This window comes from Anopheles moucheti, chromosome 3 (genome assembly GCF_943734755.1).
Source record: "Anopheles moucheti chromosome 3, idAnoMoucSN_F20_07, whole genome shotgun sequence".
NCBI classification, from domain to species: domain Eukaryota; kingdom Metazoa; phylum Arthropoda; class Insecta; order Diptera; family Culicidae; genus Anopheles; species Anopheles moucheti.
This window is the reverse complement of record NC_069141.1, coordinates 91890467-91914446: the sequence shown is the minus strand read 5'-3', so window position 1 is coordinate 91914446 and position 23980 is coordinate 91890467. Positions and strand designations below refer to the sequence as shown.

At 46.8% G+C, this 23980-nt stretch overlaps 1 protein-coding gene across 2 annotated transcripts in view; it reads left to right on the top strand.

The window, feature by feature from the left end:
- The window catches only part of LOC128300567 (capon-like protein), a 54214-nt gene that overhangs the window by 2172 nt on the left and 28062 nt on the right, over positions 1-23980 (top strand). For both annotated transcript variants that reach the window (XM_053036680.1, XM_053036678.1), the window contains exons 2-4: positions 14720-14791; positions 14911-15006; positions 15173-15343. In XM_053036680.1, coding sequence (XP_052892640.1) covers positions 14720-14791; positions 14911-15006; positions 15173-15343 — 339 coding nt within the window. The remainder of the gene's footprint in view (positions 1-14719; positions 14792-14910; positions 15007-15172; positions 15344-23980) is intronic.

Here is a 23980-nt window from a genome sequence, read left to right as displayed (position 1 = left end):
CGTAATCGTGGAAAGGGTGTGCTGCCATAAAATGAAAGCTCCAGCACTTCGATGTCGTTTTTCTTTTATATCTGTAATACATTTAACATTTTCATTTTGCTCTCATTCACTCTCGCCACAGTCATTTCGTAAATTTCTCTCTGTAGCGTGGGGTTTTTGGGACGAAAAAAGGAAATTAAAACTATAGGCAGATAAATAAAGCGCAGCGTGTATATCAACCTTCCCTTGCTCGGGAGAAGCGGCAAGTCATGCATCGAAAAACTGAGGACAAAACCGAAAACGAATTATTTCGTCCGGTTGTGTTTTAAAATTTCCTACGGTACAATGGTTTTCTCCCTCGCGGCTGTTTATTAATTTATGTCCGGCTCTAGAGGAATATCGTTCGATATATGTTGGTGAGGAAGTTACCGTGAACATATTTTACACGTGCATGACACGGTGAAGCATGAGGGCATTTTTCGGGAGAATAACGAAATAAAAGGTTTCTGATTCTGATTCACAGTTGGTCGAAACAATGTGTCTTCGTTTCAGGGGACGATGGTATACGATGGTTTGCTGAAAAAAGGCATTTGATTGCTTACGATAGAGATGTGACCTCGATCCATGCGATGGAATGTAGTGTTTAAGCGGAAACAATTCCAGCACTAGCGTACGCAATCAAGCCTGCGCATGTGCCTCCATTCTGCTTCATATTTCGTGTGACATTTCAACACAGTTGCATTTGCGTCCATATTTCCGTGTGATGCAAGCGGAAATGATGAGAAGTGCAACTGTAGGCTGATGCGACTAACCCGCAAGTAGGCAAATTAAAGGGCTGGCGGCCTCGTCTCGACCCATCCCGTGGTGGATGTGAGGGCGATTTTATTTTCAATTAATTTGCGCCGCTTACGATCGCGCTAAGGACCGATCTTCCGATTCCCTTCTACCAGTGTGCAGGGGGTTTAGTTTAAATTCTTTTGCGACAGACACACACTGTCCATTGCCGCACAGCGTATGGGCACTTAAAATGCGCACCATTCGACGGTAAAAACGATCATTTCAATTGATCAAACGGACGACACAGGAAGAAAAAGAAAACGAATTGACCACGAAAATAAAACGAAATAGAACGGTTTTTCGTTGAGTACCGTCGACCCAGCGTGACCCACGAACGGGGCCAGAAAAAGTCAACTCATGGCCCTTAATCATTCCCGATATGGGTGGGCGCATGCCATGTGGATAAGTCGTCGCACATTTCAAAGGCATCGTAGTGGTGCGGCTAAAACGATGATACACAGGCTGGAAGGCATTTCCGACGAGGCCAAGCAGCAAGGGATGAACAGCGTTTAACTCAGCCACTTACGGCGATCGCAGTCTCATGTCCCACAATGCTGGTGGCGAGAGAATATAGCGGGAAAAGAGATAAAGAAATCCATTAAATCTAATGCACCGATAACGATCACCCAAGATCGAGTGCCTCCAATCGTGCTTTGTGTGCACTAAGGTGCATTTCTCCGATGTAGTGTCAAATGATCACTGGATGACAAAAAGAAAACAGTAACCAGAAGTTCGCAATTGATTAGTTGACAGTTGACAATGGACCATTCGGAACTGATGGGAAGAATGTCATCTGTCAAACAGTCACCATTGGTTCCACAACGGGAAAGACGTACTACGCCACCGGTAAGGCGCTGAATTCCCTTATTCAACGATACGCCATCGCACGTCGGACAGGAATGCGGTGAAGTTGTCGCAAGTAACCGAGGTGCTTTGTTTACTCATATATAAAGAGTCACGTGTACGCGTTCATCGATCGGATAACATGGATGAGGAGCCTTCATCATACCTTGAGATTAATAACTTTCCGGAAACCGTCACACGGCATCTAACGGAATCGATTTTATCGATCGATCAGATCAGCGTGCAACGGAACCTTACAACAGTTCGAATTGGATTCGGTGTTCGCTTCGGGATACGCTTTGTGTCGTACGATGATGTTGGGATGCTTACTTCTAGAGCGCCCATTAAAAGGACCCAATTTAGCCATGCGGTCTTGATGGCGGAACTGCATCAGTTACCTTCTCCCAAGTGCTTTATCTGAGATGCGCCAATATACTCCATCGTGCCGTGTCCATTCCCTTTTGCAGCTGTCAGTTTGGTGACAATTTTATGCTTCCAGTTTTCCCATTTTACCGTTACCGTTGGCCACCGTGGATGGGCACCATTGCGGTTCATAACGATAATAACAATATGCCTCGTCGGTCTCGCTGCCCGCCACATCCCACACCAGCGGTTGCTCCAGCATGCCAAAACAAAGTGAACGCGCTATGAAAAGAGCATCCTTTTGCCGAGCATTATCATTCTCGGACGTCCTGTAATATTGGTCTGTTGCTTTCTACCGCCCGTGTGCGCGCCCGTTCCGTGCCCAGCCACCTGCTTGACGTTGATTGGACGGGGATTGTCGTTTTATTGGGAGAAATTTATAACCTATTATTATGAAATGTGCACTTTCCTCTGGTCGGTTGGGCTTCGATAATGATAAGGCCTCTGGGCGCACGAGGCTGGACCGCGCGGGCTGTTGTTGTTGTGCGCTCCACGTGATTAGGTGCTATCTCAACCGAATGGATTCTTTCTCTCTGATGACTCCGAATATCCGCAGGCCAACGGTGGCCAATTTCGGGTCGTATCGTATTTTCTTCCACAAACTCGTTTTTTCCCACCCGTTTGTCCCCCCCCGAATGCGCTGCTGTTCCGTGCACGGCTTGTTGTGTTTTATTTCCCCACTATATAGTAGCGGTGGACCCAGTAGTCACGACCATACGACGCTAGTCACGTAATAACGTCAGGTTCAAGCTGTATGCCATTGGGGAAGAAGCTACTAACGGGCAGAATCGCTTCCCGGCCCCAACGCCGACTGCTGCTCGATAACGGAACCGTTGCGCTTCGATTCAGCATCTGTGTAGTTGGCTACCGTGGCCGGGTATGTTCGCCCCATTCCTGACTGCGCTGGGGGATGGCAGTGTTTTGTGTGAACGAGAGCGACCAACAAGCGCCGAACGAGAAGGAACCAAAACATATCTCGTTGTCACGCTTCGCTTGGCGGAGTTTCGCTTCTCTTTTTCCTTCTGCTCCTTTGCTTCTACCCCAATTACACACATTTTCCTCGCACAGTTCCGCTCGAACGTCGTCGGGCAGCTGGAGGAAACCTGCCATTTTTGGCCGTTCCACGAGGAAAAAACAGGTTCACCCGCACTGTGTCCCCCTAACTCAGTGAATTCTTACCGGGGAGATGCTTCGGAAGAATGGTTTACAACATGTTACACTATCCTTCAAAATGGCTCTTTGAATCATGTTGGGTAACATGCTGTCGCATAAATGAGCACTTGCGAACAAAAAAAGCCTGCGCTAAAAATATCCTTTCCCGTAGAATTCGAAGCACTCTCTCGCTGTGATAAAAGCGGCAGAGGTTATGTACAGAAAAATCATTTGTTCCAGCATTAATTGTGATTAAATTTCGACTCCACTAAAACAATTGGCAAACGCACACCGGGCTTTGCTCTGCAGCACTTTGTTCTACACCCAGCAACGGTGTTGGTTCTGCATCAGCTACTACGCTACCGTTTTGCTGCCCTGTTTCAGACCATTGCAGAATTACAAGACAAAGTGCAGCACAACAGCACAAATATGGTGCGGGAATGAGATCCCGTTTTTTTAACGCCGTCAACATGCCCATCCTACACGGCCTCGTTACCAGCTATCAGGAACCCGCCTTCTGGTGTGCTGCAGTGTAAACCGTGGGTTTCGTTCTTCGCGTGTCGCGCTCGTTTCCTTCCCGGTTTCCCGGCAAAACTGGGAACGACCCGGGGAACGACAGAAAAGTTCGGGCAAAACGTAACTACCGTTTGTTTCAATGTCAAGGCATCTTCGTTAGCCGTCGAGCAGTTCTACGACTGCGACAATAACAGCGGAACCGAGTTTCTTGCGAGCTTTTATTTGTCGGATGTTGTGACAGACCCGCGGGCTAAAAGGATTTTTCATCGGAAAAGCAACCATTACTGCTTTGATTTATCAATCGATCGATTTTTTGCCGAGGATCTGCATTAAAGGGTTTCGTCACACAGACCGTCTTTATATTCGGTCAGCACAGAGCGGATTCGGTTGAACCTTCTCGAAAAAGCACCTGAAGCCTATCCCGGAGACATCCCATTTCGTAAAACAATAAAGTGTTTACAGTGGTACAGGGCGTACGCCAATACGCACCCGCAAGGGAGAAGATTATTTTAAAACTTTTCTCTGCGCAACTTCGTTGCTTTGCGTGCTAAGAATGTCTATATGTTATGATTTTCTCTTTTTCGCGCGCGAATACTTTACGACGGAAGTTAAGCTATTTTCCTTCTGTTTCCGGGAAATGTGGAACTGGGGTTTGATTTAGCGTCACCTACCCGCCGCTAGGTCAACCATGTACATCATAATGGCTGCTGCATGGTGAACGCCTCCCCACACCGGTTTGTGGGTATTTTTTGGCAACTTCGTAAACCACATCGCATATTGAAACCCAGCGAATGCTTTCAAACTCTTGAGAAAGCATGGCGCAGAACGTTTTGCCATAGCCGAGGCGCGGAGGTTATCGCAAACATTGCAAGTTAAAAATTCATGAGTCACCTCCATACGGGGCGAGAGCGCCTGGTGGCAACGGGCAACAGCATTAGCATCCGTTGTAGCAACACGAGCGTGCACCCACCCCACAGCGGGGAGGGAAGCTGCAGTGATGGGACGCAACGGCACAACAGCGACGAGCTGCGAAAGCATAAGTCCTAACACACAACTTTTCAGCCATTTCACTCAAAAGCCCCAACCTACCCAAGCTCCAATACATATGCACACACGAATAAAAAAAACCTCCACAAACACCCCACGCGATGGAATCTTGCTGGCGAACGTACGAAGGGAATCGGGGAATTGAGCCCTGCGATCCTGAGGCACTTCGTGGCGATGTTTGCTAGGCCCTTCAAGGCAGGAACGAGTAGCACGGTGGAAAGCACGGCAGAGTGGAAAATAATTTACCATTTGCTGCCCGTTATTGCAGCTTTGCCTGCTTTGTACCGCAGACTGCGTTTGGTGTCTTTCGTTTGGTTGCACCCGCTCTTGTGCGGAGTGGTGTAATGGTCTACCGCTTTATAATGGTGAAGGAGGCTGTGGTACATGCATTTCTCAGAACTCAAATATCTCCACGACTGAAGGGAGGGGAGGGGGCAAAAGGGGAGCCCCTGTGGACCTTGGAGTTGGGGAGTGGATATCTCTCCTTTTACGCAAAAGCCGAACTATGGCAGTAGGCTCTGGTGTGCCAACAGCCACTCCGGCAAGATGGAAGGTTTTCTTTGTTCCGTTCGTTGGAAGCTGTCACACTGCCTGGGTGTTGCATATTCGCGTATTGCCATTTTCGCACTAAACGTACCGCCCGTCGTCGTATGTCGCCGCGTCGGTTGGATTCCAGTTTTCTTTTCCAAATCATGTGCCCTTGTGTGTAGGCAGCAGCGTATTCAGTTCGCTGGAAAGCTCACACAACTTCTAAAGAAGGCCATGCATGTTCATCGACGCTAGGGACGGCCACCTGAGATCACCCGCTCACCGGCTAGGGATTGGTTTGCTTTCACTCCGCTCAGCAGATCACAAATCGCTTTCTTTGACGAATCGGCAGTGACAGTACGGGAGAGATCGACAGTGTCATAACCGTGCGATGCCAGCGATCTAATCCTTCGTCGCTTCGGAGCACACACGTACGAAGTTCATTGCCGAAACGGACGGGTGTTTCAGGATCCAAGAATGACGTGCGAACGCGTGGACGTTCAACTGGGAACGTGCAACGACAGCTAGGCCGAAAATGGATAAATCAGGACCGGGCGAATGACTTTCGAAAATTGGACAGGTTCCCTTTTTTAACATCTCTGCTGTGACAGCTTTCGCTTGCAATCATCCAACGCTTCGCAACGCAGTGACCGCCAAACCCCCAAAGGCGTGGAGGAAACAGATTGGCACAACGGCGACGTCGTTCCCCGATGCCAAATTTGCCAAATCAGAGCGCCACGGCCTTGTTTTTGATGGTCAACTCTTATCTATGATTGAATCACTGCATCGATGGTGCGATGGTCATCGGACTGGTTTCGGGTGGGGTTCGGGTCAATGGCTGCGCAAATTCTACGCTAGTGAAAGTCCCCAAAGGACCTGTAGGAACAAGTACAAATCTGCGGAGCGTGGATGTGTATTTATTGTTACTTTTTTGTAAGACGGTCAGGAGGCATTTACTGTAACTGTGTGATTATCTGGTGGAAGATCTTTCGGCACTATAAAATGGCCGGGCAACACAATAACTTTCAACTAGGAAGGAAGTTTGATTGAGCTATGTCCATAAAATCAGGCACGACGATGTAGGTAGCATCAATGCATGTAGGACGATAATTTGTTAATGCTATCTTGGGAGTACATTAGAAAAAAAGCAGGGAAAACATGTCCCTTTGGGCAGACGATCGAGCGGTTGCTCAGCAATATATTTTCCGCTCGAGGAGTGGATTTGATAGGCTATTTATTTCACAAAATACTTGTCCACTTTGGACACCAGAGCCGTTTCTCCAACAAATAAAGCTATGTTTAACTGGTTGGAAGTTCCCGTAACGCATTGTTACTTATCAGCAACCTCCTTATCAGTACAGCACGCTGCTGGTAGCCATAGAACATACAACAAGTCTAGCTGGGCTTGCAATTCGATTATTCACGCAGCTTAAATGCTTCCCAGCATAGCAGCTCTGCACGGTAATGCTTTATCGTTAACCATAACAACGTCCATAATGTCTCACAAAGGCTTTCACAGTGTCCGGGTATGGTCAACTGCCAGAACCACTCCCTCCACAGGGGGTCCATTGAACCGGTCATCTATGTCGCTCTATGGCTGACCGTACGACCTATCGAGCCGACGAATCTAACCGATGAACCAATATCGATAGCATGATTGCCCATCGATTGGCCATGAATAATAAACCGACTGCAGCATAAGCGAAGACCGTGGAGCACCGGTGGAGGAAATGCACGCGAAAGCCCTATGTATGTGGTAGACGATTTACCCATTTTGGGATTCGGAGGCTATCTCACCATCGCCCAGCCACCAGAAGCGCGAACCGATCAAGCAATAAAAATAGGAAATTGATTGCAAAATGCAGCTGCACTCTGCATGCAGCCAGCCCGGAGGTGCACCCCCATAGTGCACCTGGGCATGCGACTAATTGTCTTCCCGCACCGGAGGGCTTAGAGGCAGAGCCTCGGGACAAACTCCGGAAGCCAACAACACTTACACTCCCAATCCGCACCACCGCGCGAAGCAAACAATGGTACGCGCGTTCCATTCCGTATGCAGCTGTCGTACACAGAGCTCGAAAAGGGGAAAGAATAGAAAGACTTGCCCATTTTTATTCGATTTCCAATATGCATTTCCTTCGGCTGGTTGTCCCACCCTTGCGCAAACTCCCGCCTGCCGCTGTGGGCTGTCAAAAGCAACGGCAAAAAAGCAGGCGGCCAGAATCGGGGCTTGTTCGTTCGAGCGTACATTACATTCGCTTGCGAGAGTCCCAGTTTGCAGGTGAGAATGCAAAAATGGTGCACCACCGGTGCGCGCACTGGAGTAACATTTAGTTGCCGCGCTTTGGTCGCGTACTTCGCGATACGGTACAATCGTGCCGCTGCTGTTGCATACAAGTGGTTCACCGTGGTGAATAACAAAGGTAATGTTGGCAGCCTTTTGTTTGCGATTCCATTCTACATCGAAGGCCCCCCACACAGCACATATATTCGGAAGTGGGTTTATTCGTTAGAATGCGCGCGTTTAAACAGCAACAGGGAAATAGCGAACAGGGTCGATCATTTTGAAATGCTTTCTATTACCAGTTAGAGCTCCCCGGTATGGAACCGGCTAGAGGTTATTTTTTTCCTTCCTTTGCAGCATAAAAGGGTAAAATGCGTTCACCTTTTGGGATGTGGGAAAATTGGGTGTGCATTGCAATGGAAGTAAATTCATCACTTAATCATTCACGCTTGTTGTGAGTGTTGAATTTCGCAATTTCGTATTTCACGAAATCAATTTAATGCAACCATTTATCTTGTCTGAAAGAATTCGCCATGTTGACTACTTGAGTTTTAAGTTATATTGAACTTTGTGCCGAAAAGTATAATTTATCTGAAGAAAAATGGCCTCCTAGGATATGCTTTAATCGAGAGTTAAACTCAGAATCCATCAGGAGTAAAACGTCCGATGAGTGTGTAAGTAAGAACCAATAAAATTTAATGAGATTCCGCCTCATGCTCTTCTCAACCCGAGCGATAAATCCCATTTCTAATAAGCGTCTAATGAATGCTGGTGAACTGATTTGCGTACCAAGTACCATCATCGCGTTGCGCGTTAATTAATCGTGAAGTATCGTCCATTCGCACGGTTGCTGCTGTCTTCCAAAAACGCGAACGAAACTGCATTCCGTGCTTTACTGCTGCACGTGTGTACGCAATGAGCCGACGACGTAGCACATCGCGCGTCTACCGCAACTCGCCGTACGTCATCGTTTTGGCGATATGTCATCAGCACGCGGGAGCGGAAAGACGCGTTGCTGAGTTCGTTTACCTTTGCTCGGTTGAGCGAAGCGCGTCTGAAAGATGTTTCTTCTTCTGAACTTTTCCGATCCGTTGCGGTTGCAAAGATGCCTTAGCCGTTGCAATCCGGATTGGTTCTGATTATATTAGCTGCAGGTAGGGTGCACCTACCGAGGGTGCCAGCAAACACTAGTTCTTCGCCGTCCGCTGGATAAAGCTTACCAGATGCAGCATGGGAAGAGAATGAAACCCCATAACCGATCGGAGCCGAGAGCAGATCCGCATTTTCGCACATAAATAATTAACGCTAACGTACATACGTCATCCCGAAGTTTTGCGACTTTGGAGCGCTGCCAACAGGGGGCGCTGAAGTGGAGCATCCGTTGGAGCAACATTTAAGCACACCATTTAGCACCATGTTCGTGTTGGTACCGCGATGATACGAACTGCAGGGAAGAAAAACTACGCCATCCCTTCGAACTAGCGGAAGATGCACGGAGCTGCGTGCGGTGCGTGTTGTTCTATTTACTGTTTCGCTTGCTGCTACACGGCGGAGACAGACGATCGCAAACATTCGCTAATGGCGATCGTCCTGCAACAAAGATTGCGCGCGCTCACCAGTTCCTAGAACAGCTTAACAACAGTCCGTCTTGCACCGGTCTTGTCTTGCGTCTTCGCGGCGTATCGCATAACGTTACGGGTGACCTGATTCTTCTCAACTGGACATTCGACATACGCAGTGGAGCGAAAAAATGCTGACAACCGAGCGAACAAGTCACCGTTAGGGGGGTTCGCAATTCCTTGCAATGAAGGTAACCCTTCAATGCGCAGAGTAACACGCATAAAGATATGCGGAAAAAAATAATTATGCTCTCAGTTTGTTTCACGTGCATGCTTTAATGTGAGAACTGCTATCATAAACCGCCATTGGAAATTAAGAGCTGCAAACGTTACACATCTCCAAGGGTTAACGTGTATACTATGCTACTACTTTTCTCGCCGATTGCACGATTTGTTGCTGAGTCCGGACTCTTTCATCCATCCATACAGCGACAGCCAACGGTAACGCATGCAAATTGCGCACACATCAGCATAAACAATGTTTGCTTTTCGGTCTGACGTTTATATTGTCTTATCCTGTTTCCTCCCGCGACTAACGCGACATGATGATGTTTTCATTGTGGTACGTTGGGTGTACCACGGTGTTTAACGTTGGGTTTTAGAATTTTCAAAGCGTACAAAGGTGATTATCCGCCTTTTTGTGCTTCTGTTCCTTTCTGTTGAATTAGTAATAGCCGTCACGACATGACGACATTGTCATGATGCAGAACCTGGACATGGTAGGTTACTGTAATGAATCGATAGCAAAAAAAAAACCCGAAATGACACTAAAGTGTCCAAGGAGATAAATTTAGGTATTTCCAATGCACAAGTGCTATGTGAAATGTAAATTTCACAAATAGAAAACCCTTTTGTCCCATTCAGTGTGTGTTTAGTAATCGGATGTTGTGGGATCAATTTATTACCGGATAGTTCCGTTCGGGCGTGGCCAACACCTCATTCAACAGTTTCCCAACCTGAACCATTGAAGACAAACTAGTGGGCGCATCTCCGGTTTGCTCGGTGCTCGTTGCCTTCAATCCCAGGCGAAGTAAAAGCTTGATGAGTTGTTGTCGCGTATGAGTCAAAATGCTAAGCTCGCCGTCGCTTTTCGGTGAGATTTATTCGTTCGCGGCAAGCACCAACACATCAATCCATCGTAATTACAGGGTAGGAAAGTCTATTCAACACCTAGTGCCCTATGAGCGCGGTGCCTTCAAATGAATCAAATTTCAATATTTTGAGCCGTAGTTGTCGATTTATGACGATGTGATGAATGACGAGATTCCTCTTCCACTTTCAAGGGGGTTGAGTATCTACCAGCATGGCACCCGTGCATTAGAATGAAGGGGTCGGTACCTCAGCCATGCTCGGATAATGATCACCTTTCTCACAGAATATGACTTGAATATCAAAGCTCGATGCTGGATGTCTGTTTGATGAGCTACTGCACATGCAGTTCGATTCCGATTGCTTGTCACGCCCGTTTCCTTTTCGTCGGAAGTGGAGGCACCACCCACCGGATGGGGCCGTCCCTCACCAGCAGCGTAACGAAATAAGATGTGTCCGACACGAGGCAGTGCAAATAAATACGTGACCAACTTCCGTTGCGTTCCCGTTGTGCCCTTACATCAAGCATCTCCAGTTGCATGAAGCATGAAAACCGATATAGGCGTACCCGTGTACCGTGCATCATTGCAACAGCTGGAATGCACTTTGCATCTGACAGCAATCACTGAAGGGTCGGTCCAGCAACACGCACTCTGCACCGTGCAAACCCCGCCACGGTCCTCGCCCGGCCGTCCCGCCCGTCCGTCCGCTGCACTTTGTCATTTACCGGTGCACTTTGCATGGTGACACAGAGGTTTCACGTGCATATACGGTTTTTTCCCCTTTCCCATCCACTCACTGCCTTCCCCCCATTATGCACTTTGCTGGCACACTTCTTTCTGCCACTTTCTTCCTAGCGTCATTAACTTGCTTCCGTTTAGCTCTTGCCGAGCCCTTATTGTGGTTGCTTTTGCGTGTGGTTTTCCTTGCCCTTCGGGGTCCCACTCTCGGTCTCTAAACGCTCAAGTACAATGCATTGTTACCAACGAATGCTCCCAGGCCCTAAGGTGAGTTTAATGATTCTTTTCTTCCACAATCTGTTCCACCGTATCAGCGGCCAACCTATCCGTCCATCGTTTGCATTTCAATTTTTGTACTTGAATTTTTAGTTCTGTTTGACCTTGTTTCTCCCGATTGTTTTTTTCCCCCATTCCCGCTCCTGCCCTTTTCTGGCGTGTCTTTTGTTGTTGCTCGTGTTTTGCATGCTGCTGCAGCTGGCTGTGTTTTCTCTATGGTTTATGCTCCACTTTAGTTAGCACTCCAGTTCCATATCGGTTGCTGTACATGTGTTTGTAGCTGTGCGTGTGGGGCAGTGTTTTTATTCGCTCTGTCGCCTCGAGTTGCATCCTCGATGCTACTAAGCAACTCAGAACGCGACAGGAAGTCACGCAAACAGGGGGGGTCCCCGGTAATGGCGGTGAAACGATAGTAGACTCGGCAGAGTAGTGCATCGGTCACACACTACTGTCCCATCTCGAATGCAACGAAAACGATTTTTCTTCTTTCATAACTAACGCACGTTGCGAGCTGACCGAGTGAACTTTTGTTCACGTTGGTGTGCCCTTTCCACCGCATGGGACGCTCCTGGAAAACCCAAGTAACCGCATTGGTTGTGTCCGTTCGTCGCAGCCATGTTTACACGTTTTCAATCAGAAAACTTCCTCCACAGAATGGCGAACCCACGGCTCTTTTCGTTACGATTTATCGTGGGCCGCGGTTTTTTATTCAATTTCAATTTCACTTGCATGTGGTTTGGTTTTTTGTTCTCCGCTGTGCTTTGTCCATCGTCCTACGGATTGGGTTCACAAGAAAGTTTTGGACCACCGAGAATGGTAAACAATTGGGAACGAACATCTGTTCGTTGTGCGTACGAGTTTGCTCATTTTCTGTAGGAAACACAAATGGCAAAGATACGCAACATTGTCGAAAGATGGCAACTTATGAGTAAACCCAACACTTGATTTGTGGCCTTTGCACGTGTGCCGAGTAATGTTTTGTATATATTTGCTTTTTTATATCTTTCTTTTTTAGAGCGAAAGTACGCGAATTTGTTTCCAAGTTGTATATGAGGCCACATGGACGAACCTCAAAAACAAGGACACCTTTTTACCGAGAACATTCTCGAGTGCATTCCACAAATATTTCTCTGACTTTTCTATCTCTTATCCAACGGACGCAAAGCGTCGGTTCCATCTTTTGATAATTTCACTTCCCCGCCGGGTTTTTACGTTTTAATAAAAATAAAAGTAAGTGCGCTATCAGCATTTCGTACACCGCGGTTGGTACGGCAAAGGTAACCGAACCCAGCTCCCCCCGAAGTACAGCAAAGGCCTCCAACAGCTGTGTCTGCGTGGTTTTGCCTGTCCAGGGCACATGCGTTTCAAGCGAACGCACCGCGTGCGAAGGAACAAAACGCATGGAACATGGCATCGTGCAACGGAGCGACAGAGAAAAAACGTGTGAGGGAAAAAAGGGAACACGGCACCATTGCGTATGAAGTCTAATTTTAAACATGTTATGAAAACGCTAGCGAAGAAATAAACACGGAAAACGAGCTTGGTACGGATTTAAAAAAGATGAAGTAGAAAAAAGCGAACATTTCACTCCACACCTTCTCACCGTCACCCATTCTCTTTGACTAGTTCCTGGTGAAAGACTGGCGGGTGGATCTCGTGCTGGCTAGCAAACATGGCACTATTAGAAGTTGGCAGCCACGACCGCTGCTAGCGCCATGCTGGGTAAAAAGAGCAAGAAGTGATTATTAATGGAACCGTTTTGGCGTTCGGGAATTGTTTCTCGGAATACACCGAAACTGTAGGGCAGTTAGCGTCGTTTGTGTTTTATGAGCTTGCCCACCAATCTCGCTCTAGCCCCAGTTAAACAACGGCCTTCTGCGTGTGCGAACGATTGATCGCTGCCTTGATACGGGTAAGGAATCGACAGTCAACATCTCGCGTCTGATCCGATTCGATGGATTGATCAGATTCGATTCTGCGATGATCCCTGATGGGCCGAGATCGGGTCAGCGTCCGACGTCCATCAAGAAGAACCCCACCAACACGGCGCTGTACAACAGGCGGACAATAATAGTTGCTGCGTGTCGCTTCCTCTCCCCTAACTCAGCGCTCAGACATCACGCCAACAGCTGCCGGACGTTAGGCGTGGGTGCATTTCTTTTTTTTTCCCAACCCCCTTCAACGTTCTTTGTTTGTTATGGTTCAGTGACGACCGGTAAATGCGGGACCCTAACCTCAACGTCATATACACAGTGGGGAATGGAGGAACTACATTTTCTGACCCAAACGAAATCAAATTGGAAACCAATGCTATCAATCTGGGAAGAGGGTTGTTCCAGCAACGGTGCTTTCTTTTCATCAAAGTTTGACTAGAAAAGGGTTTTTTTTGGTTAGTTTCACGTTGTAGAAACTATGTCTGTTCCTTGAGGTTCCATTGATAGGAAATTCTTCAAACTTATAGCTGCAATAATGTTTATAAAATGTCACATCGAACGACCCAGTGCGTATGAGAGTTCAAACTATTGCAATGAGTGTTATGAGTGAAGCTGAAAGACAGCGTTAACCAGCTGCAATGTGTCCTAACTGTTCGACACTAATAGCTAACAATAACGTAAAGGTTTACTTTGTGCACTAATTTCCTTTACTGTTTGATAGTTGATGGACAGCGCCAATGTAAACAAATGTTTACAACGGTCGGTCGCCTAAATAAGGTAACTTAGCAGCAGTTTGTTTATAGCGTGACAGATTCTATGGTTCCCATGAAGCAGTAGAACACTACTCAATTGATCTATGGAATCTTCCTACGAATGATACATGGATCCATAGTGATTCTTAGTCACCGAGTTCCCTATTTCTCACGGTTTCTCCCCCTGTGCAGCAGCTGATTCATCGAACCGGTATTTACTCACTGGCCAGAGTTCGGAATGCACCGTTTTATCCAGCTGGTGTCTGACATTTTCCCATCGCAGTGCAGGCTTTCTGTATCCCTGTTGCCGGTGCGCAGAAGTACGCTCATGTTGGGGTAGAAATTAAGGACGAAAGTACGGCTGATTGGTCACACACCGTTCGACCAAGGCGAGGGTAATAACCTCCTCCTGCTTCTCGTGGCCTCATTTATGCACCCAGCATAGTGAAGTGCATCGATTCAATGGCGGGTCGAGCTGGAATGTCCGAGAAATTGTACTTCTCTTGCAGCTGCACCCGTGTGCCTACCGATGTTGATTGGTTCTGCAAAAGTGTGCCTATGGTTTCCCCCGTGCTCGATACATTCGATTGCAATTTGTTTAGATTCTTTTACGTCTGTACTGTTACTCCTGAATCGCTTCCCGAGCCGGTCGGTGTGCAACTATGATTAATTTTATAATTTTTCTTCCCTTTCGTTACAGCTGATCGGCTGGCAGGTCGTACCGAGGCCCAGCAATCGAACGGAAATTGTACAAGCCATGCGAAGGATACGGGTACGTGCTGGAGGGTGAAATTGTTTCGGGAAACGTGCACCGCATCAAAAGATCCATTTATTGGACGTAGAATTCAATCTAACGCTTCCGTTTTTTCTCCCTTCTGTGGCTTTTTCCAGTACGAGTGTAAGGTTCAAAACAGCAAGAAAAAGAAGGTCACCGTCAGCATTTCGGTGGAAGGTGTGCGCGTGTGTTTGAAGCGGAAAAGACGAAAGGTAAGGCAATCGGTTTCAGTTCTCCCACACCGAAAACCCAGGAACAGAACCGCCTTTCCATCATCGTTCATCAACGTATCGGTGGAGTTCTGTCAAGTTGTTCGCTTTTGATGTATTACGTGCAATCTGTGAGCAATGACCATGGTTGCTTTCTTTCTGATTGCAGAAAAAGCAACACCAATGGAATGACCCGCTGGAGATAGAACTGCTCAGCCATCCCATCTATCGGATATTTTACGTCTCACACGATAGTAACGACTTGAAGATCTTCAGCTACATTGCCCGCGATGGCAGCAGCGATGTCTTCAAGTGCTGCGTTTTCAAGACCAACAAAAAGGTAAGTCACAATTCTATGCGTAGATGTGGAACACGACACTATTTGTTATTCAATCTAACTAAAATACTTAAAATACATATTGGAACCCAGTAGGTAAATGTATTTTAAACTTTAAAATATTGTATACAAGGTGAACAATCATATATTCCCCAATTTCCCTATATTTCCAAGCATTTCCAGCTGTAGACACTATTTAACGACACGTGTGTTCCATAAACACTTAGGGATCACGTTTACGATGGGTATAGTACACCATTAACATAAACACGACGCGGTCATTGACCGCTTTTCACCTACTTTCAACCGCGCATGACTACTTGACGTAGCTTCAGAAGGAATTTCACCCCACCATAGAAAGAATGTCTTATCTCTCTTATCTGTCAAATGTGCGTGGTGCACGTGAGAAGTATTTCTTCCGTGGAGTAACTTCAAGGCAGAAATTTCGAAACTGGCCATGAAAGCATCCCCCAACAAATAATGCTTTCTCTGGGGTTAGATTTATGACATCCACTGTACGCTGTTAACAAACTCAGTAGCCAGCTGACCGTCAATCGGCTTTACTTTAATTAATTCCACCGCCCGGTCACAGTAAATAAATCGCGCTAAATAGCCATCAACCATGTACAGAGCGCCACAATGGGGCAGGGTTGGTGGTTGATGCACCAAATCTGCCGCTCCATGGGGAATGAGCTAAAATATTTATTCAAACGTTCCCGTTTCTCTTCCACCGAACGGTTGCCCAAGAGAAATGTTTACACAGTGGGTAACTACAAAGTTCCCATTCCCAACCGGACAGAAAAAAACAACGCTAACCTCATCATTGTCGGTGACCCAATGTTTGTCAAAAATGTCGAAAATCTCCGACAATGACGCAAAGTATCCACCCGGATGGTGGGACGGTTAGTGGGTATTACGAACGGATATGGTTTTGTCAAATCCGGAGTCATCTCTCACACGCGACCGTGTGTGTCATGCGTGTGGTTCCAGCTAAATTTTACAGCGTCACCCGCCGATCGCTCTTCAATAGGGTGCAAACTTCATTTGCAAGCGATTGTTGGTGACACGGTACTCCACGACAATAGCAACGGAGAGATGACTCACTTGACACTGACATTAGTCGTCCACCTGAGTGTGGAATGCGTTGGATTGCTTCAACTTCCGCCCTCCGGCCATCTTGTTCCGCTTCAAACCGGTTTGACGGTGCGATGGTAGTTGGTCTGCTACAAGCGTTGGACGTTGTACCGGCAACAGATGATATCAACGAGGTATAATTGGTTTCTCCATAAGCTCCATCGCTTCATTCAACTCGCCTAGCTGGATGGCTAAGTACGGCCTTCTAATGAGTGATCTTTTTTAATGATTCGAACAGTACGTACATGTTTTAATTGAAGCTGCACAGATTGACTTTACAGTTCTATTGTCTAAGCACTGTAAGAGTTAATCGTTCTGATACTATTCTAAAATTTATAGATCGTTTTATTGTCCATCGCAGTGGATGTTAGTCAGTTTGACATGCAAACCCACAGGATCTTGTTAAATTGGTCACCCTTGCAACCACACACAAACTCTAATATTGGTGGCTTTAGATAACCCTCGTGTTATAGCCCCACCTTCATGCCGAAGAGGAAAGTTCAAAACAAATGTCAATGTACGACCGAAAAAGGGAAGTCTAGCAGCTCCCTTCTCAAACACAAGCCGATAAACTCTGCCGGTGAAAACACCTGGAAAAGGTACCGAAAGATATCACCCCTTATATTCGTGGTTTTTAAGGGTAATCCGAGATCTGATAGCTCCATCACGGAAAGGGGAAGAGAAAATAGAAACACACACACCCCAAATGCATACACACACACACACACACGTGTGACTTTTATCATTAACTTCTTCTCCACCGTCATCATCAGCCAGCCTACATGATCGTTGGAGTGTTTATTTTATGCAACCTCCAATGCGGTTCCCCCCATGGTGGCAGTGTACTAAGACGGTTGTTTGGGTGGGTTCAGGAGATGGTTGGTTGTTTTATTTAATTTTTGGTCGGCTTTTGATTCGTCGCGAGAAAGTGTTAATTTCTTTACCTCCGTTGCCCCACGGGAAGCTTTTCAAGAGAATTTGACGGTTTCATTGTTTAATGACAGCATGTGCCACGGCGAAAGAGGTTGTGTGAGTCTCTCGTCGGTGTGTACAATTAAAACAGCCCTAATGAGGATAAATCATTTCTTCCATTCGTCAAGTTTTGGCTTATCATCAAGAAAATCTTCAGTGATTGTGTGAAATCTGACTGAGTTCGCACATCAAAAGAGGAAGAAAGATATGGTAACTCAATAGATGCCACCGTATCACGCCCGGTGGAACAAGGCTTTTCGTGTTTAAAATTTAAGCTTCGTACGTTTATTTGTATTCCTCCCTGAATGGAACAAAACAGACGATAACACACACACGCGCACGAGGCAAGCTGTTGCCCAGGGTAAGTTAATTAACTTTTCCCTGCACGACCCACCATTCACGGGATGGAAACCGACGTAGCCGAAAATGAAGAGTGTGGCGTCCCAGGCACTCAATCAAACATCTTCCGGTTATGGAATCTCTTACACTCCACAGTATCACATCGACATTCACCCGCGCCTTTTCCAGCACCGGCTTGATATTGCCGTTGTCGGTGTCGATTTGTGTAGCGCTGGAGCAGAAATTGTCAGCGCCATTTAAATGATAATCACGCGCTATGTCACGCACGTTCTGGTGAGCGTCTGCATTCCTTTCCCGGTTTCTGTGATGTTTGTGAGGCAACCAGTCGTGAATCGACTATGGAACAGAAGTAAGATTAGCATACAAACCGGTGGCGAACAAATCAAGCAGCTAGAATTAGACTCTTGGTGGAACGAGCGGCCGAGCGCGAAGCGTGTAGAGAGACGAACGGCAACGCTTCCAACTGACAGAGCTAATCGCAGGGACATCAAGCTTCAGTGCTCTGCCATGATGGTGCTGGCTGTTCGGAAATTAGTCGTCGAAACTGTCGTCGATGCGCACGGAAATCTTCCAATCGACCAGAAACAAGTAGATTCGGGTGGCAGGTTGATTGGAATCGATGCAAGGGTGGGTACTGTCTTAGGTTGTACCCTTTCCACCGACGGGACTTTCAAACAGCTGGATGATATGAGATGTCAGTTTCCATTTTTTTTTGAAAGGCAGGATGAAACTTGTCGGAAGACATTCAACACGATGATCAGGCGAAAGTAATAGCACGAGAGCCGAAAGAAAGAAACGCACAGCAAGTGAGAAGGAGATTAATCGAGAGCAAATGATACCAGCCTCACGCCATTCGGCACTGCAAGTCGAGACGGGCGGCAATACGAAATGCGCCACAGTGACAAAATTGTCGGTGAAATGTTCAAAATTATACCATGACTCAGTGGAACCGGGTTTCGGAAACGATGCGGCACTAACTCCCGCTGAAGTTTTACCTTCTTTGTGTTTACTGACGGTGCCGTAACGAGATGGAAATGCGGATTGAGTTTGTGCTACTATTTCCTTGATCGTGATTTAATCAGAAAGAATTGGTCGCATATTCCAACACCTATGCGAAAAAATGGGGAGTTCAGGTTGAAAATGAAGACTTCGAGTATAATTTAATCCACATCGTTGCTTTGGTCCCGGGACAGGTCTGATTGTCATGTTGCAGAGTGGTGTACGAAAAAGTAAATATTCAAAAGTAACCGACACCGCTATGATCACGGCTTGATGTTAATTTCATGCGTGTGTCGCGACGCAAATATACCCAAAAACACACTGCCATACATATCAGCCTATTCCCCCAAGAACGCATCCCCCATAGACAGAATTGTGATGAAGCGGTAACTTCTCTACCCCGTTTGAAGGGGCCTTCCATTTTCTGTTTGAATTGTAACGTATTGTTAGCTATTATTCGTTCACTCATCAAAGGAGATGGGGAAGCGGAGCAGCGCATAGTAAACAAAATGGTCAAAATAAAAAAAAACTGTCAACGATCGAATGGCGATGTTAGGAACGATGGGACGACCATACAATGCTGCGCTTATACTCCCCAAGCGTGCAAGCATGATGATGTGATGATGATGTTTTACGATGATGGTGAGCCACTTGATGGTCGTGATGAACGTGATTTAAATCCACCAAACCATCGAACGACAAAATGCGGCTGTACTCAGTTTAAAAGAGAGCTAACCACGTTTTCGCCTGTTTGGATGCAATCCGCACAACACTAGACAACTGGGATGACTCAGAGACGCCATCGCTTTTGCTTGTCTAATGTATGCAGTGATAACGAATCGTTCATATTGGCCATTTTGATTAGCACCTTGTTTGAAAAAAGTTTTACATACCTCTTAATTGACTTATTGGCGTTTGATTTTACCGTGTATCCCGTAGAGCGTATACAGAGTGTCTGTAAAGAAAAGTAGAATTATTGTTTACTTTAATAATAGTATCATTAAATGAATTGTACCAATTCTTGGATTCCCTTTTATGTTTTCTATCTACAAAGTGGCACTCTTTGTTTCATTGACGATCCGAAAGGCCAGGTTCGTCGTTCGTCTAATTCGCTATCAGATCTAGGTGAGCAACGATGTGTTGCGGATGGCTAGCGCGAACAGTGCGGAAGTGGGCGTGATGAGGACGGAGGAATGGATTCTTTATTTTGCTATTGATGTTAGAAACTTAATGTAAGCTAATAAATTTAAGTGGATATCCATTCGGCGAGATGAGCTACGATAGGTCCCACGCGTTACGTTTGTGGCAGAATACGAAGAACTTACTCCGTGTGAATGTAATGTCATTGTGGGGGAACCTCACCACCGACGTGCTACAACTCAACGGACCGCATCTTCGTGTTTCGCTAAGTAAACGAAACGAATATACGCGGTCTGATCCGTCGTATGACAACAAATTCTAGGCGGAGGGTCTCACAGACTCATGTACCCCCTCTGTCCGTTTCGGACGGAAATTCGAAAGAACTGACCATACCAAAGAAGAAGGAGCGTATCAAGATCATTAGCAAGAGAAAGATATATTTTCGCTTAACTTGGGCGAGAAGCGGGGAGAATCATCGACGAATTTCCCTGGTTACCTTCGTTAGGTTTTCCCTCCTCAGCGGAGTGGCACACGACGGTGCAGAGAGAGAATTGGATTTATTTTTACCAATGCTCCATAGCAGAAAGACATCTTCCAATGTGGGTACATATTGCATTGCCCAGCTGCCATTCGCACCACGGACCACATCATCAACGTCACTTTTCATTCGTGATTGATATCGTCGGGATGATGAGCATAATGTAGGCAACAGCAACATAATCACAACTACCCGTTAAGATGATATTTCGAATTTTGCGTCATTTACGCTTTATATGATGATATGATGATGATAAAGTAACGTTGTGCACAGGTGCCAAAAATCTGATATGTACATAATAAAAATATAAGCTTCAATTTTTCCGCTCACCACAGTTCGTTTTAGGCCTCCTCCTGTCAAACAATGTCAAGAAGCTCCATTTAACAGCGGATTGTAGTGCGTATAACTGTGTCTGCATGTACCAAGCAGAAACAACGTCCACCTTCAATACCAACGGTCAGCAGGTGATCCCAATTACTAAGTCCATATCGAAATGTAAACATTTACTTACAAGTCGTCCTTCAACTGGGATTTCATTGAGAGAAGATTTTTCCAACCTGAGAGCAGAGAGCGCGCGAGAGGAGATGAGAGACTGCTAAAGTGGGAATCGCGTTTTCCCGATGCTCACTGATCAGAACACCTTGCTTCAAGAAGCGCGAAAGCCAAGCCGTGACGCAACTGGTTGGAGAAATTTAGCAAAGCTCTCCATATTGCTCCGGTCCGTATGAGACGAAAGATCGATCGTTCCCGCTTGCCGAGTTTTCCAACGGCACCAATGTTTACTGGTTCCATCTCACTCGCACGGACAACGGCGTGCTACGCTGCTGCACGCATGATCGGTGGTCAAAGGATGTCGCACAGCAGTGACTACGTCACACATGACCATCATATGGTCGCGTAAAGGCAGCCACCGCGAGTAACATGGGTAGAAAAATTCGATTGGAACGACCAGAAAAAGAGATCTAGAAATACTGTGCCATCGAAAGCAGGGGTGGAAATTGTTCTTCTCGACAACAGACTCCGAACTGTGCAAGGGTGCAAGGTGTATAATCGCGTAGAACAGAGCGAGAAGAGCCGTTCTTCGCCCATCAACACTTCGATCGACGTTTGACCGCCAACCCACCAAAACTGCTAACCATCGACCGGGAAAACTGACCACCGCTACGGCGTTTTTTTTACCTCTGCACGCTTCTGTTAGGATTTCTCGCTCCGGATTGACGTCTGCCCTAAGCGCATTCTGTGCAGACGGCAACGGCAGTGCTGATCCGCGCCGAACGTGTCCGTGTGCGGCGAGCGAGATGGAACGAGATATTTTAAAATTATAACCAACCGGCGGCGGCAGCGACGTGATTGAAGCTCTGAGTGTGCGTTCGAACAGTTGCCGTTTCGCCGTTCTTCCACCCATTACGGTTGGTCTTGATTTTTAGTATTTTGCCCATCGAGTCGTCCAAAACCCGGTGAAGTATACACTATGAGACCTCGCTTCGGGATGGATGGGATGCGAAGCCGAAAGGAAATGGAGGCAGGGTCTGGGTACGATGAGCAGAAGAAAGAAAAAAAAGTCTAACAAACTTGCTACTACACCTAGCAATGGCGAAGTAACGTCGTCGTTCGGTGCCCCACCGGACCGCTGTCGTCATTGAGATGTGTTCGCTTTCTGGGCGAGAACCACGATCGACCGGCGATCGGCGGCAGTTCAGTGCGTATGGTGTATCCCGCCGGACGCGGTTCTGCATTAAAGCGTCAGAGCGTCGGTTTGAGGTTGCGGTAATCTGCCCGGCCCGGTTTCGGAAGTGTATCGCGCGCCTGGTCAAAGCTGCGGATCCGAATGTGGTAAAACGATTAATCCAGCCTCTCGATCTTGATGAACTTGAGTTGGAGTTTGGTTGCCGTGTCTCCCGTGGGTGCCGGGATCCCGGCTGTTTGTGTTTTGCCCCGTTGGGGTGACTGTGTGTTGTCCAGCTGTCAGCTGGTTGACAGCAGTCATTTGACACCGACTGTGTGTGACGCTTTGGAAATGACGTTTCAATTGATTGATCGATTAGTGGTGCCGCTTAGTGGATGTTAGCGCAAAATGCTAGCAACGTGTTGAAATGATGCAACAAAACGAACATTAGTGCATGGAAATGAATATCCTCGTGGTTCGTTAAGACCCACCGTGACAGATCTGATCAGTACGAAGGAAAAAAGGGTGAAATATAGATTTTATTCTACAACTCCAATTGGAAGAGTTGTTCCAATTACACTAAGCAGTTGCTAGAGCTCCACTCCGTGACTCCACTGCGGAGCTATGAGTTATACCTCCTTGCGTCCACTTGGATTATCATAATCGGTTATGTAACCGGTGTGTAACGGCCGGAAAAATCGTCATTGGTTTCCGCCGAAGAAAAAGAAACCTCCCTGTGTCTGTTCTGCCGCGGATAGCGTGGAAGATCGTGTGCATTCGTGTGTTTTTTTTTGGCTGGTTGCTGTTGTCCGTGTTTGTGAGTGTTACGCTGTGGGCCATGTGTAAAACGTGGGGTGCGGATGTTTTGTAATCAGTGCCGCAGCAGTGAATTGAACCGATACCGTACCAATGAAGGTTGGATTTAAAGCAGTTGCTCAGAAAGGATAACAAGGATGTAACTTTTCACAATCGTTCCCATGTGTATTGTTATGATGCGATCGCTGGATCGTACAGAATGTCCCTTTTGGGATGCAAAGTAGTTGGGGGGTCGGTTGAGACGCCTTCACAAGGTCGGTGAGGCCATTCGCACTCGCATACTCGATTGATCCTGTCTACCCTCGACTAGGCACGTCGGCATTTTTATGCCTCGGTGTGTGTGTATGTGTCTGTATGCGTATTGTGGTGATTTTCGTTGTGCTTCACAGTGTATGCCCAGTGGCCGGTTGTTTTTTTGTGGAATTCTTTAGTGATAAAAATCAAAAACCCGTCGCGCTTTTAAAAATAGTCGCCGAAAAATACGACAAGCCAAGCGCAGGGGAAGAGAGCAAAACGCGACACGATTGGGCGAACGGCAGAAAACAAAAAACGCGCGGTGAAATCGCAGTGTTCCGCGATGAGATGATGCGAAAAAGATGCGCGATGAAGAATGGTGATGGTTGGTGGAAAGACTATCGGCATCGGATGGTTACGGTAGAATAAAGTGGCCATAACCATATAGCCGGCTGACAAAAGAGGGTGGCTTATAAGTTTCCTTGTGCAGGTGCGACGACGACGACTGCTAGGTTTCGGAGTACGAGTAAATAAAAGTCTTGAAAACCTTCGCGCCTTGAGGCGGAAAAATGGGAGATGGCTCGCGAGAAAATTAAAGCACGGACAACTGAAGATGCTGGGGAAGCTTACCATCACGTACGATGCGAAAACAGATTATGTCCCTTCGTTTTGATCTGTCGTATTCTAGTGATTCTATTAAAAAAAAGGCAAAACAACAGACCCGCACACGCTCTCTGGTACTCATTCAACCTCAAGAGAACAGAGAAGTACCAGAGACACA